The sequence below is a fragment of the Diorhabda carinulata genome, chromosome 3 (genome assembly GCF_026250575.1).
Source record: "Diorhabda carinulata isolate Delta chromosome 3, icDioCari1.1, whole genome shotgun sequence".
Lineage (NCBI taxonomy): Eukaryota > Metazoa > Arthropoda > Insecta > Coleoptera > Chrysomelidae > Diorhabda > Diorhabda carinulata.
The window spans coordinates 19972086-19988388 of record NC_079462.1 but is presented as its reverse complement, the minus strand read 5'-3'; the positions used below and the strand labels follow the sequence as shown (position 1 = coordinate 19988388).

General features: G+C 31.2%; 2 protein-coding genes across 4 annotated transcripts in view; one reads left to right on the top strand and one right to left on the bottom strand.

The window, feature by feature from the left end:
* The window catches only part of LOC130891551 (octopamine receptor beta-2R-like), a 201003-nt gene that overhangs the window by 49039 nt on the left and 135661 nt on the right, over positions 1-16303 (top strand). The gene's annotated exons all lie outside the window — the stretch shown is intronic.
* The window catches only part of LOC130891545 (apyrase-like), a 30360-nt gene continuing 28122 nt past the window's right edge, over positions 14066-16303 (bottom strand). For both annotated transcript variants that reach the window (XM_057796365.1, XM_057796366.1), the window contains exons 8-9: positions 14855-15016; positions 14066-14791 (exon numbers count right to left, since the gene is read on the bottom strand). In XM_057796365.1, coding sequence (XP_057652348.1) covers positions 14472-14791; positions 14855-15016 — 482 coding nt within the window. In that variant the 3' untranslated portion in view covers positions 14066-14471. The remainder of the gene's footprint in view (positions 14792-14854; positions 15017-16303) is intronic.

The following is a 16303-nucleotide window of genomic DNA, read 5'->3' as shown; positions in this document are numbered from 1 at the left end:
AGTTCACATTAATATTTATTTGGTCTGTCATTATTGGGTTATTTCCTTATATTATCTGTTGACAAATGACAGCTATCTTAAAATCTAATGATAATTGCCAAAGTTAGGAAACACTATACCTAACACTATCTCACACCAACACTTTATCTTACCATTTCACTATTTCCATATTAAGGAATACTAAAATAAAATCTAAAATACTTCGCATAATAACTAATGCTCCATGGTTTATAAGCACCACACATTACACACAGACTTCGGTATTCCAACTATCAATAAAATTATTCAGACATCAGCGATAATAAACAAAAAAGACGACGAAAACTACCAAAATCCATTAATATCTAAGCTTTACATTGATCCAATTGTACACAGAAGATTGAAAAGACGCTGGCCAGAAGACCTCACAGAGTGATCTACGGAGTCCCATCAGTGGATGGTGCTCGCCTAAGTCATTTATTCATTATATATAAATAAATTTCTTCAATTTCTTACTTCTTAGACCTTTTGATATATTAATACATCTAAATGTTCTTGATTTTAGGTCTCTTCTGTTTCAAAATTATTTTTTTTGATAGTTTTAAAAGAAAGATAAATTTTGACGTTTCGACTTTTCTTTAAGTCTTTATCAAAATATGATATTGACACTGACAATTTGCTTATTTATATTGATCTATAGATCACCTTCGTCATGAATATCAAAATAAGGATAAAATAAACTTAGAACTTTGTTCCAATAAGAAAAATTAATTTTTCCTTGCTTTCCACATCTCAAATATATTAAATTCATTAGAATTTACAAAATAGAGCTACAAATTTTACTTAAATTATTTAGATCCTTTTTATCACTTATATCTTTTTCGTTCTTATGAATGTGAACCATTTCTAAAAATTCTCTTTTTCGAGTATTAGATTCCGTTTCAAGAATCTTTGAATCTTTATAATTGAATTTATGTTATTTTGATATTTCATGGTTCGTTAATGCAGTTTTATTTTTTTTATCGTATTGATAACCTCTTAGTCTATTTTCTAAATACTGAGATGTTTGCCCCATGTAGACAGCGTCACAATTAATACAAGGCACTTGATACACGAAACGAACCATGAGATATCAAAAAAACATAAATTCAATTATAAACATTTTTGAAACGGATTCTAATACAAAGAAAGGGAATTTTTGGAAATGATTCACTTCATAAGAACGAAAAAGCTATAATGATAAGAAAGATTTAAATAATTTAAGTAAAATTTGTAGCTCTATTTTGTAAATTCTAATGAATTTAATATATTTGAGATGTGAAAACCAAGGAAAAATTAATTTTTCTTATTGGAACAAAGTTATAAGTTGATTTTATCCTTATTTTGATATTCATGACGAAGGTGATCTATAGATCAATATAAATAAGCAAATTGTCAGTATCAATATCATATATTTTGATAAAGACTTAAAGAAAAGTCGAAACGTCAAAATTTATCTTTCTTTTAGTATCAAAAAAAACTAATTTTAAAACAGAAGAGACCTAAAATCAAGAACATTTAGATGCAATAATATATCAAAAGGTCTAACTAAGAAATAAGAAATTAATTAAATATATATATATATATATATATATATATATATATATATATATATATATATAAATATATAAATAAAAAATACCTATTTACAATCCAAATGAGTCTTGTTTGCAACATCGGTTATTAATAAACTGCGCATAATGAAAATCCTTTTTTAAGCACTGAATAGACAAATATTATTCAGGTTTGAAAATAGTAAATAGTCACTGACCTTTATCCGCCAGACTGACAACGTATTGATCGATGCTATCCGATAGTCTTGTTGATATTATTCAGTTAATTTACAAAAAATTGCAACTTTTCTATAAAAATCCATTTCTATTTCCAGTATTTTTCCATCTATTCAATAATGCAGTCGGATAGGAGATACGTTTTATTAGAACGAAAATAGTTTCTATGCATTTTTTTTTCAAAGCCAGTTCTTTCAACAACTTCAAAAATATTCCCATTCTCCGTCTAGAAGAATTTCTTTTATTACATGTCATGTAAGAATAAGGGCCAAAAAAGTGTACTCGACGTACTCTGAAAATTCCTACAACCTTTCGTAGAGTGTCGTGAGCTGTTTCCTTATTGTAGTTGTGGTCTCGTTCATTAAATCACTACAGGATATTTGAAGTAAGATGCTTTTATTCCTTCACATTCTTTATATTTTCAATTGTTTTTACTTAACAAGATATAATTGTAGTTTTTGGAATAGAGAATAAAAAATTAAATTTTACAATTGGTCTTAGCAATTATTTAAATAATAGATGTTGATAATGATAAAGTATATCATGAACATATAGGTACAAAAATTTAAAGGAAAACTGGTCATATAGGATTAGCTGCAACATCCGTTAGAACTAACTCCATATTCTGATTAACATTCCCGCTCATAAAAATAGCTTCTGCAATCTTGAATTGGAGTATACCTTATGCCTAATCCAGACTATCGCTAGGCATCTCCTAGGGTAAGATGAAGGAATATCGGTCACTTAAGCATTGATTCATTTTTCAATTTAATTTAGGGACTTGCGGCGTAGGTAATCATTGACCTTCATTGACCACTATTACCCTATGGCGAGGGTAATGTCAGTCTACTCTGGGGCATAAACGGTCATTCAAAATTAACACAGGTTTGCTTCTAGCATGTGATAAAACAAAATAAAACGACCTTTTATTTACATCATCTTTATTTTTTATAATGCAATCATAATTATCCAGAATATTTGTTACATTTTCCACCAATTTTAACTTTTAAAAATAAACCAAACATATTAAAATTATTTATATTTCTACTTTGAAAATCACATATTAAGACGCATAGTAACTGGTACTTTCCCAGTGTCGCAGGATGGAAACTAATAATAAGATGTCCTATAACTCCATACGGGCTAATACCGGCCACTGACCGGTATTGCCCCCTTAGAATGATTGCCATAACCCCAAAATATAGGAGGACTCTCTTTTGTTTGTCACGAAAAACCTGAATAACTTTAACAAAATCTAACAAGCACATGGGAAACAATAGTAAATGTATAGTAATTAACTTTAAGAAATATATATTCAATGGTATAATTCACTTTAAGCTTACCTTTAACTTATTTTTTGATTTTGTAATAACAAAACACGTCCATACCTTTACACAATTGTCAAACTCACTACGCGCAATACAAAATGGCGCCACTAATAGCAGAATGTTTCTGGAAGTTCTGATCTCCATTCTCCCATTTTACCTAGGCTATTAACACGAGACTTATCTAGCGGAAGTGGCAGGAGCTCTAGCCACCCACACTTTCGAATTATTCTATATTTAATTCTCTACTGATCCAGATCAATGCGTCGTCACTTCATTTTCATCCTCACATAACATCCCTCATAGGGCACGAGTGGAAGTTCCAATAATAGTGCCATTCTCTCATTAATAATAAAAAATACTGATGATACTGCCAAAACTAACACTATGATTTCTCCATTTCTTTGCGTCACCACTTATATTTATTGTCGAGAGTTTAGTTGAAAATTTATTCATCCGAAAAATTTGATACTATCCTTCCAAAGTTTTGAATAAGTATATCAAACAAGATAATTCGATAAATACGCTGCTCCTTTTGATACAGACACTTCTGAATTTTTGTTAAAAATTTTATATTCCAGAAAATGTAGTTGGAAAATCTATAATCCAAATCCGATCTCAAGCCGTATGCTCACACTAAGGTGTAATGACGAAATCTAATTCCAATTGAATTAAAATCAGCTAACAAATCCAATATTCCGTTTGTAAATTTACTTTTTAATGGAATTGTTCCAAAACTGAATTTGTGTAATGATTATTTGAATTTAATTTATTAGAATATCATTAATGAGATTTTAAATATATAGAAACAGGTTTAAGAAATCTTGGAATGGTATATCGTATCATATAACAATATATGAAATTGTGAAGCATCAGGCTGATTTAATAGGTGTGAATTATTTTCTAGGTTGGTTTCATTATTACCATTTAGCCTGAATGTTTTTTAATTTGAACTCAAAGACAAAGTCCGAAATGTTTCACTAAGCACATTATAGTCTCCTTTAACGGCAAACATCGAATGCAAACCTTGGCTATATTTAAATTCCAAGTAAGCTAACCAAAGTATCTATTTAATAAGTTTTAAAAAATAGAAGGTTTATGGCTACATTAAGTTCGAGCCCAAGCTCATCCGAAAAGTGAATAAATGTCATCATAGAAAAAATTATTTGGAAACATATGACGATTTGGATTTTTTCGAACGATTTCGAATAACTAAGCTAATATTTACGACATTATAAAACAAAATAAAACACTCTTTAACACACACGTCTATGTTTCAATATGTTGCTTTTTCTTACGACACATATTGAAAAAAGACAAAGTATTGTTCGTAGTATCTGTCAAAAACTTAAAAAATTCAGCCAGGTTTGCCAACAATCTTTTAACGTTATTACTAGAGAGACCGTTACAAATCAGTTAAGGGACCACTTCACTTCAAGAATTAGTTGAAGGGCCCTCAATCTATGAGAATCTTTAGTTAAAGTGTCAATTAGGATGAGATTATGAAGCAGGCCGTAAACTTATTAATTCAACATAGGTACTTCAACTCATATACAGTTGCTACATTTACACCCTCCCGCTTATCTACATCAATTCCATTCAAAGAGGTTTTGAACTGTTATCGTATACAGTGGAACACTTCTTCAATATTTCCCCCATACGAGATACTTCTCTTCACCCTCCATAATACAAACTTTTCCTAATAGATAAAGTATGTTGAAATTTGTAGTGATAGTTATTTGGTAATATATACTGTAATAATTTTTATTACAATTGTATATAACCCCTGTATACTTATAAATTTGATTAGTTTTTGAAATTTAATTATTATTTTGGCTAGCTCCATATTATATAATTTGGTGGCATCAGATTCTGCTTCTCTTTGAGTTCCGGCGATTTTTATTGATTATAAATAAAAATTAACCATATTTACTAAATAATTTTCTATTATATTTAACAAAAATCACTAATTCTGAAGTTATTCTCATAAGAAGAGTTACATAATATTTTACAATTAACTTAATCGTATAATTTTATATACAACCATTTTATATTCAAATTTAAGAAGGTTGATAATTACTCGTATTTAATCAACTTTCAAATTTTTGTTTATTATTTTTGTTCCAATAAATAAAATTCACAAGCCCACAGTTTACAATCAATTATCAATCAAATATGACCTAATCCTACAAATTTTCCATTTCCTCTCTCATGTTACTAGCCACCTCACACAAATTAGGAGCTCAGGATCCTAACTGCAAAAATTCACACTCCCTTACTTCAATATCTTCTAATTAACAATTATACCCCAAATTAATTTTCAAATATCTCTCAAAGAATTCATTCAAATTAAACTCTTTTCAGTTGTAATTATCTAATGTTTCATAAAAACCATAAATATTAACACAATGATAAGTTAACACAATTTTTTTAGATATAAGTATTTTTGATTCACTCTTTTTTGAGTCTCTCTCAGTAGTTCACGTATATAATTATGTATTCCATATTCTAAATCTTCAATGTTCAATCAACCCAATAAACATTTTTTGTTATATAACAGTTGCCGTAAATATTATTTCACCTCATTAAATAACTTAAATGTATATATGATAGTAACCGTAATATTTCTGTTACTCGTATAAACCCCTTAAAGAGCTTAAATGGGGAGTATATAAAGGTTACGGAAAACTTAGGTTAGTAACGCTATATAAACTTAGGTGTTTTAACCAAAAGTAACGAAAACATTTTGGCAACCACTATATAACTACTTAAAAATCCACGGTTGGAGTCTTTTAGTGGTTATATATGTTACTGTTACCCTTATAAACATTGCCTATAATGGTTTTGATAATATTTCTGTTACCAATTTCTGTTACTCTTCTCCCTGTCAAATATATGTTTTCTCTCACTTGGAATTGTTAACTTTATTATATCGCTCTTTTTCTTATTGGGTTATTATCAGCAAAATAAAAATTTATAAGATGGCAGATAAATATATATTATATACACGTTACCTATAATGCCGTATAAAATTTATCTTAATTAGACGTTTTTAGCATTTCAGTGACTTAAATTTCATGAGGGAAACGGTTTTTACTGCTAACATGGACAAGATGCCTTGAAAAAACGCACGGGCCTTTCAAATATCCAACAATAAATAATTTTATTTCATAAAAAAAATTATTTTTTATTTTATTTTTAACATAGATGCTAAATAATGTGGCCAAAGATATTCGTATAACCAGTATTTAACAGGGTGATATTAATTTTGGATTCATGTCGTTCAAATAAGTTTAATTTTCGTTTTTTGAAGGCATAATGAATCGTCCCTTTTCATTTGAGTAAACAATCATGGCGGAATCATTGTAAAGTAATTTTACAAATAATGGAAACCTAAAAATCACTTGTTGTGATTTTATATAACCGATAGTAATGATATATAACTTTGAGGGTTATATAGTAGTGTTTAGAGTTACTAGTAGTGTTAAAATAAAACTTAAAGCCTCCAAGGATCTCGTATATAATTAAAAGTAACATACGTTACTGAAAGTGTTGTTATATACTTAAAGTTAGGCAACCCGCGCATCGCGTTTTCAATAACTGACGTGAGAGCAGCTGAGTTTTGAAGAACATTTCAAGTTTGACAATGGTTTAACACATGTTTGATATAAAACATAACCTTAATTTAACTAAAAATAAAACGTTTGCTATTAAGAGTATTGAGTATAAGTTTTAAATATTTAAAAAGACATTCAAATATGCATGTGCGGATCTCTAAACCTACCAAATATTTAAGTTTCTTAGATGTTTACTAAAACAAGTTACCTACACTTAGGGCTTAATATATACCAATATTTTTACAGAAGGCCACAGAGGCAGTTTTTGGTCAACAAACACAGCAAAGAAATGAAAAAAATAATGATCTAAAAGTAATAGTTGAGGAGCAGCCTAAATTTAGTAGTAGTAGTAAGATCATTTTCTGTCGTCGTTGGCGTTGGACTGCTATCATTTTGTTCTATTTGAGAAATATCTGGTGGCGGAAAAAATTCATTATTTATCTGTCTAACAGTAGCAGTTACCGGTACACAATCTACGATTCGTTTAAAATTTTTTGTCACTTTCCGCCGAAACGCAGAGCTGTGCTTTATTTTTTTCCAATTTCGTAACATAGCGATATTTTACAATAATAAATTAATGTTTATTACACTGCTGCTGCTCACTGCTCACAAACAACTGGTGTTAGTACTGTTAGTATTAACTTTGTATCTTAATAATATATTCTTATTCGACAATCGACACCTGCAACCATTTTGTCAATCGTCATCTGTAATAAGTTTATATATATATATATATATATATATATATATATATATATATATATATATATATATATAAGGGCAATTGATTTTACTTAAGGTAACCGATGTATATAAAAGAAATGGTTGTCCCTAACTTGGTTACCAAAAGTTTTTTAATAGGATATACAAACACTAATAATCCCCAATTTTTTTAATTGTGTTTAGAAACACTATTATATAACTCAGAGCCTATATAGTTATATAATTATACAATATACAATATACATTGTATAATTTGAGAATATACAAAGATATGAAAATAACACTCTATTTCTTAGAATGAGTTTTCTCATTACTGCAGCCTTCACGATAAAGTGGCCTCATAACTTCCTTCATATTTTTTTAGTAATGACTGAAAATTTCCACCCACCATCTGCAGTTTCATCTTGTTGATTTGTCATGTGTGAGTTTTATAGTTCGCACTGTTAATTTATTCCTCAATTGTAGAAATAGAAATATGAACTTGAATTCGTGAATTCTGTGTTTTTACACAAAAACAGTAAGTACAGTGCACTAAAATCAGCGTGAGCTATTAAACTCTTAGTTGTTAATTATTTTTGAGGTTATGTTCGAACATATTTTTGATTTTAACACGATAGGGTGAAAATTTGTTATATTCTTGTTGTTCTGAATCTGATGTGTCATCAATATGTCCCTTCGTATACTTATACGAATTTTTATACTTGATCCCCATTTGGGGATTGTGACATATATCAAGTTGAAATCATAAGTCGGATATGCGGATATCGTCAGTTTCTTTCTATTCTTAGTTGAACACGTTTTTCACAGGAATGGCCTATCGAGAATGTCTGTCTGTAAGAGACCTTGAATAGATATTAAATGCTCCCAACTTTTCGGATAATGGTAACGTCAATACCATTGATATTGTTGAATTACCACTAGAAGATGTAGATGAAGTCACAGATTGAGAGGATTTTGACGAAAATCTATTGGAAGATGAGTCCCTCATAGAAGTTCCTGGGACACTGGAAGTTCACAGTATTCATGCAGAAAATACTGTCGATGATGGTGCGAGAACTTCGGGTTACCAGCCAATTAGGAAAAAAAACATTATCTAGGGCAAAAAAATCTCGTAATCTTGAAGTACATAATGTCCATTCAGAACATGATTCTGGTGAGAATTCGAATACATTCACTCCTCACCAAAGTAAGAAAAGGAAATCAACAATCCCTGATAGTACTGAGACACAACCAGTTAGGAATACAAAAAGGAATAGAGAAAAGGTAGTTTCCAAATGGGAAAAAAATAACCATCATTTTCTCTACAAAATAAAAGTACGAGCATAGGATGGATTGAAAAACACAACAATATAAAAATGGAATTGAAGGGAAAAAGTCCTCAGGAAATTTTCAAATTATTTTTTGATGACGTAATTTCGGAGCACATCGTCAGTGAAAGCTCAAAGTTTGCTGCCCAATATAATAACCATCACTTTTTTTTTCTACCAACTGTTTGGAAAAATTCTTGGGTATTCTTTTGTTTTCTGGATATTACAGCTTACCACAGGGAAAAATATACTGGAGCGAAGATGAAGATATTTGTATACCAGTCGCTAGAAAACGTATGTCTAGAAATCTTACACAGGACACATCTTACGCAACGACAAATACCTTCTGATACAGAGCATAATGTAGGGCAGAGAAGAGGGAAAGAAAGACATCGGCAGACAGAAGAAATCCTGGCTCCGTAACATAAGAGAATGAACAAATCTCAGCGTCGGAGAATTGTTTCATGTTGCGAGGGACAAAGACGCATTTAAAAACATGGTCGCAAACCTTCAATGAGAAGACGGCATGAGAAGAAGAAGAAGAAATCACTATCTTGAAATAAAAAAATCTCTATTTCGCAAATAATGCAGAAATAAAGGACATTCCCATGGACCAAAGAGCCAAATTGTTCAAGATTCGACCGTTAATTGAGCATCTAAATAAGAATTCATGACCTTTGGAGTGTCAACTACGATCTAAATATTGATAAGCAAATGTTAAGTTCCTTCAGACGTCACAAACAATTCATCAGAGAAAAACGTATAAAATGTGGGCTCTATGTTGTTCGGTTAGTAGTTGTATTGTTACCATTTTGGGGTTTATGAAGGAAAAAGAACGGAAGAACCTTAAGTATCATATGGACTAGGAGGAGACGTAATGAGGTTGATTTCAATAAAATCTGAGAAATATATGAAAAAAGAAGGTTTGACATCAAAAATAAAGTCTTAGGAGTAATATGGAAAGACAATAATTGTGTTAAAATGCTTTTCAACCATGAAATCATATTACCTCCGCCAAAAGCTAATAGATGGACCAGAACAGAACATGCGGAAAAAGTATTCCTCAACCATATTTGATTTCATAATATAATAAGTTTATGGGGGAGTAGATTTGTTGAACTGCAACGTCCAAAAGTATAGAACCATTATACGTGGAAAAAAATGGTACCTTCCTATATTTACTCAAATGTTAGATACGGCAGTTACCAATGCGTATGTGCTTTTTTTGTCTTGTGAAATAACGATGCACTATTTGAAAGTCTCTTCTACGTCATATCCGAAAAATGCGGGTGGATCACAGGCGAAGAATGTTAGCTTCCATTTACGGACCAGCAATAGCGAAAATCATTATTTGACAAGAATTTTTAAAGGAAAGCAAAGAAAATGTGGAGTATACAAGACAAACGTGAGAAAACAATGTGCAGAATGAGATATAGGTTTGCATGTAGAATTTTTTCCCACCTTCCATTCAAAATAATAATATGTCACCATAATGTGTAACCAATATAGACATACAATGAATTTATTTGAAGTATTTAATACATTTCCCATGATTTCCAAATGGGTATTAAAATTTAAACAAAAAAATTCAAAATAACTAACTATTTTCGAAGTTATAATAAGAAGAATACAAAATAAATCGTAAAAATTCGGGTAATTAGAAAAAAATCTGAACTTAAAAAAATTTGGTACTTAATGTTGGTATTTAATGGGTTAAACATATTTTGACAATGTTATTATCTATTTTCATTACGTACTTCTTAAAATTCCTGATTACTTTTTGTTATATTCGGAATGAACAGATGAACATAGCTAATATTGTCTTATAAACTGTAAGATTTGTTGGAAGTAATTTTTATTCTGATAATAAATACAGTACATTCAACTACCTATTTGATTTTGTTGCTAGAACTTTCTCAGTAATAGTTTAATATTGCAATATTTCATGAATAGAAAATCCAAACAAAAAGGTATAGTCTACATTTCAATAATCTCACCGGAATGTATTGCATTGTTTTCAGTTTTTCATGAAAAAGAGATAAAATTAATAATGAAATATGAATAAGTCATGTGAAAACAAAATTTGATAAAACTCTATGAAGATAGTATTATATTAAAGGACAGATAATATATGTAAATATTTGAAGTATGGATTTTGGGCTACGGTGGATGCATATTCTATCGAAGTTTCGTTCTGTTTAAAGGTTGATTCGCGCTTTATAGAACGTCAACGTTACGTAACACCGACCTACAACGCACGACGTCACGTTAATTTTCCTGTTAGCTTTGTTCGCGGGTCAAACAAACCAATTTAGGATTGCTGTAATGCGTATGCTTGATTACGAACCTATTCGTGATCTTGATTTACTGGATGAACAAACTTTATGTTGATTGAAAATTTTCGAAGTCTATTTTCGCCATTTGCAGTCGAATCACATCAATTCTTATATATTTAAGTGAGTTTGCATCTACTTTTGTCAGATATCATCGATTTACATCCATTGAAGAACACGAAAGTTTTTAGACAGCCATCGGAAAGACCCTGGCAGAATGTTTGATTTTATAAAAAAATCGCTCATGATTAGCTTCTTTTTTATTCGTTCTACAAGAAAAATACTATTAAATGATTTGCATCTCTCAAAAAATCGTAACAAAAGAAAAAGCCGTTCTCTCGGAAAATACACACTTTTGGCAGAAAATGAGAGCCTTTTATTAAATCAACGAGTAATTAGCTTTATTCTAATTTGAATCATATAATTTTTTGACATTTTCTATTCGCATTCGGCTAAAAATCAAGAAAAAAAATTTTTAAGGGTATATTAGCTGCTCTAATGGTACTTTTACGCATGTGCTGCAGAAAATCCTGATACTAGGGCATAATTAAGTCACTTTAAGTTTTTACAAGCTTTTATTTAGTTTTACCTTTCCGGCTGTGTGTAATCAAATCTTGCAAGTTACATTTGATCCACTTTCCGATGTCTGATAGAGCTCAAATTTTGCATGCATGTATAAATCGGATGACAATGCAATATTATTGTGACATCGAGCTAATCTGATGATGGGTAAGATAGGTAGAAAGTAATAAAAAATGACTCAAGCCAATTGAGTTTGGGCTCATCATCATTACTAGATGGTAATCAGAGTCCGCTTTAATTTAGTTTCAACTGTCCCGCTGTGTGTAATCAAATCTTGCAATCAAATTTGAACCACTTCCCGGTCTCCGAGTTTTATGATGGTGAAGATTGCCATGAAAATTCTGTAATTAAATAAGCGACGCAACTCTATCTAGCTTGGGCTAAAAACTGCACAATTAAATGAATGAATTCACCCCATCGAGTCTGGGTTTATTTGATTCGTCTTGAAGAATATCTTTGCTGGCGTGAATATGCAACTCACAAATTTGAGTTCCTTTTGTTATTAATGTGGATTATGTCTGATTGATTGGATGGATGACCCATTGCCAATGTGAGTACGTGCCGAGGGCTAAATAGTGTGAGGGTGTATAAACATTTCATATCGCTAACGTTGCACCTCAGGGAACCAGGGCGAACCCTGTTATATTGAAGCCATTATCCGTCTACAATGGACCCCATTATCCGTCTACAATGGACCTCTGGAAGGACCATAGTAACAACTTAAACGCAAAAGAAACTATTACACAAAGAAAACGACGTTTAGAGTAGGCGAAATTGAAACGTCCTGAGAAGATGCTTTAATTATTTGCTACGAAATGAACTAAAATGCTGATAATAGACTAACTCTGATAAGAAATATAACACTTTATGAGTGCAAGGAGAAAACTTGTTCGGATACCACCAATGCGGACTCAGGACTAGATCAGCCACAGACCACATTTTCTCTTTGAGGCAAACGCAAAGATAGGGTATGAATACGATCTGCCAATTTACTCAGTCTTCATATATTTCCAGAAAGCTCACGATAATGTGAACAGGAACCATTCATTCAGCATTATAAACGATCTTAGTATTCCAAAAAAGCTAACAAGTATGAGGAAAATGACACTCGAACATACAAAAATGAAGGTAAAGGCAAACCGAAGAATATCAAAATGTTTCCAGATCAACACAGGACTAAAACAGGGAGATCCGTTATTCACTACGCTATTCAATATAGTATTAGAATTGATAGTACGTGAAATCGGTTTGAACAGAACAGAGAAACCTGCAGAGCCTTCATAGAAATGGCAGAGACAGTGAATCTACGAGTCAACGAAGATAAATCGAAGCTCATAATAATGACAAGGAATAGGAAAAGGGCAATGAGTTTGTCAATAAAACTGAACGAAAAAAAAGGAATGAGTTTAGAACAAGTTCAAAGTTAAGTATATTTTGGAGTGGTTATCAAGGACGATGGTGACAAGGGGGAACAGTTTAGAGCGCTGAATGAGATAATAAGATCCAAAAAAATCTCCAGAAAGCGAAGCTACATCTATATAAAACAATAAGACCAACAGTGAGCTACGGAGACGAAACATGGAAGAGAAGTTAGATATATGGGAAAGAAAAATACTTAGAAGGATGCTTGGGGGTGAAAAGAAGGGAGATACATGGCTGAGGAGAACATTTATGAAATAAGGAATCTATATGGAAATAATATGGCTGGGTCATATACAGAGAATGCCAGATTTTAGAGCTACAAACAAAATGATGGATACATAAAGAAAAGGAACAAACAAAAAGGAAGACCAAGAAAAAGATGGTACGCAGAGGTGATGGAAGACCTAAGATTGAGGGGGGAGATTCAGGACTGAAAAACGAAAAAAAAAATAGGAAAGAGTCTATAATTTTATATTTCAACATTAAAATTTTAAACCTGAAATATTGATTCTTCCCGTTTTTTATCATAGTCCCAATTTTATACATGAAAACTTGTTACATTGGAATAGCAAGAGAAAAAAAGGTGCTAAATATTCTTCATTATACCGTCAAAATGGAACACGCTTTTATTCATGAAATTGGGACTATGATAAAAACGGGAAGAATCAATAATTAAGGTGTAAAGTTTTAGTGTTAAAAATATATAATTATGCACTTACAAAGTGATATATTTCTTATAGTTAGTTTATTTTTAACTAGATAGTTCATGTTAGTAATTCATTATTAATAATGAAATGAAATATTGAAAGCTTGTTTTTTCTTTAATTTCATGTCCATTTTACCTGACCGTGCAAATGAATTAAAGATAATTTATAGATATTATAAATGAAAATTTCTCTACCAGAAATGTAGGTTTTCCGAAAATACAGTGTCTTATTAGTCTCTTCGTTTTTTTTTGGGGGGGGGGAGTGTCAATTATTTAATAGGGTATATCTGATTAGACAGCCGATGTCTTCGCTGTAATATCAGCTGTCATTGATATATAAACTAAAAATTCACTAACATCAAAATCACAAAGATATTGATAAGAAGAAATCTCAAACTTTCTTCTCCTGTAGATTTTACAGGTGAATATACTATTTCTTGAAAATACGGAACTATTGGCTGTGTGAAATTATTCTTCCATATTTAGAAGCAATACAAAGATACATCTATCAAGACAATTGTACAACTAGATAACAAAAAGTATTAAGCGGTTTATTCGAGGCAGCAATGAAATTTTTAGAAAAAATCAAAGATATTTTTTTCTTTGTACTTTATTTGCTCATTTAGCGATAAATTTTGTTATTTATATTTATCTGGAAATTTGGAATAAAGTTGTTTCGTTGAAAACCGTCGATCTTTTTCCTTCTTCTTGGAAAACTGGAGATCGATGATCTAGATATTCCATCATAATATCAAAGTCATGACGCCCCACGTGCTTATTAATCATATTCTCAGCTATCATACTATATCCATCACCACCAGAGGCTAAGAAAGAGTTTACAGATAGTTTGTAGTATCTTTCCATCTCAATATCGTTGTATACAGGTACAGTACAATTCTGGCATCGAACTTTAAGTGATACCACTCTTTGACCTGCAGGTTTACCTGTATCTATTTCAACTATAAAACCTATAAATTAAAATTCAAAAGAATAAGACATTAAACCAATTTACAGAGCCAGTCAAATGTTACCTGAATGTTGCAGGAGATTGAGGGAAGCTGTGGTACTTCCAGTATAAGAAACTGCATTTGCACCGTGTTCGAACATTTCTTTCAAGTATTTTCCTTGAATACTACCGTAGTCAATGGTATTTCCGAAAGGCTGTGCTGTCATTAGGTCACTGAATGTAATATCTAGAATAAAATGAGTTCAGATGAATGAAAAAACAATAATCTCAGTTTGTTCCGATCTATCATTTTATATTATATGTAGGTACTAACGAGAGAGTAGTAATATTCCACCATTAGGGCAATTATAGAGAATTAAAGTGAGCAAAGCCCTCTGCATACTTATTAAGGCGAACAGTTTGTGGGTTTTCAATTCAATTACCTAGTGGGGGTGGACACAATCCCCAAAATCTCAATTTAAATTAAATTTAAGTGATATATTATTTTGAATATTCAATAACTTTTTCAAAAATAGCAAATTCTCGATTTTTCTCTTATGAACGTTATGAATATCACCAACAGTTCCAGAAATTCCAGCAAAGACATTATTTTCTAAGCAGTCATAAAGTCTGTTCTCACATTCCTTTCTAACGTTTCAAAAAATTCTGCACGAAGCTCTCGTAAAAGCACGAGATTGTGTTTAATTAACAATAGATTTCAGATGCTCTCATAGATAAAAATGTGTAGCTCAGTCTATTGCTCCTATTCTACTATCATCATCATTTAGTTATTGTGCTGACGGAAGAAAATAATACAGCTGAGCTGGAAATAATAATATTTTTTAAAATCATGTTACAATCTGTATCAATTTGGAACCCTCTAAAAGTATTCCCAATCTAACCTTTCCTGAAAGTCGCGAATTTTCATCGATACAGTAGCGACTGTTTATTGACACAAGTATTAAAAAAGGTACACTCATCAGTAAAACAAACATTTAACAAAATTTTTGCTTCAGTCATAATAAAAATACATCAAGCTTTGCAATTATCACCGAATTTGTCACTTTAAATTCAAGCATATATCATTTTTTTACAGTTTGAACCGCTACGGTTATACAAAATTTTCAATACACAGTGTCTGAAAAATGTCACCAAATTAAATTTACTTTATTGCTCTAATCTTCTTAACCCTTCCAAATAATTGTCGCCGTTTTTCTTCTCTACATATACGTATGCGATAACGTCTTCGTCTGACGAAATTTTTGTTATGAAACAAGAAAAAGTCGATGAGGGCCAGATCTGCTGAATACGGTGGGTGATCAACCGATTCGGAGTGCGACTTCTGAACTTCTGCCATTGCGATCATGAAAATGTGAGAAGGTGCGTTGTCCCGATCGGGAAGCATTTCATTGTTCTTCAACTAAGGTCACTTTTTTGCCATCTCCCCCTTCACCTTATCAAGTAATTATTTACTGTTGTTCTACTTGTTTGAATATAGTTGATGAACACAATATCATGAATATCCTCAAAAATA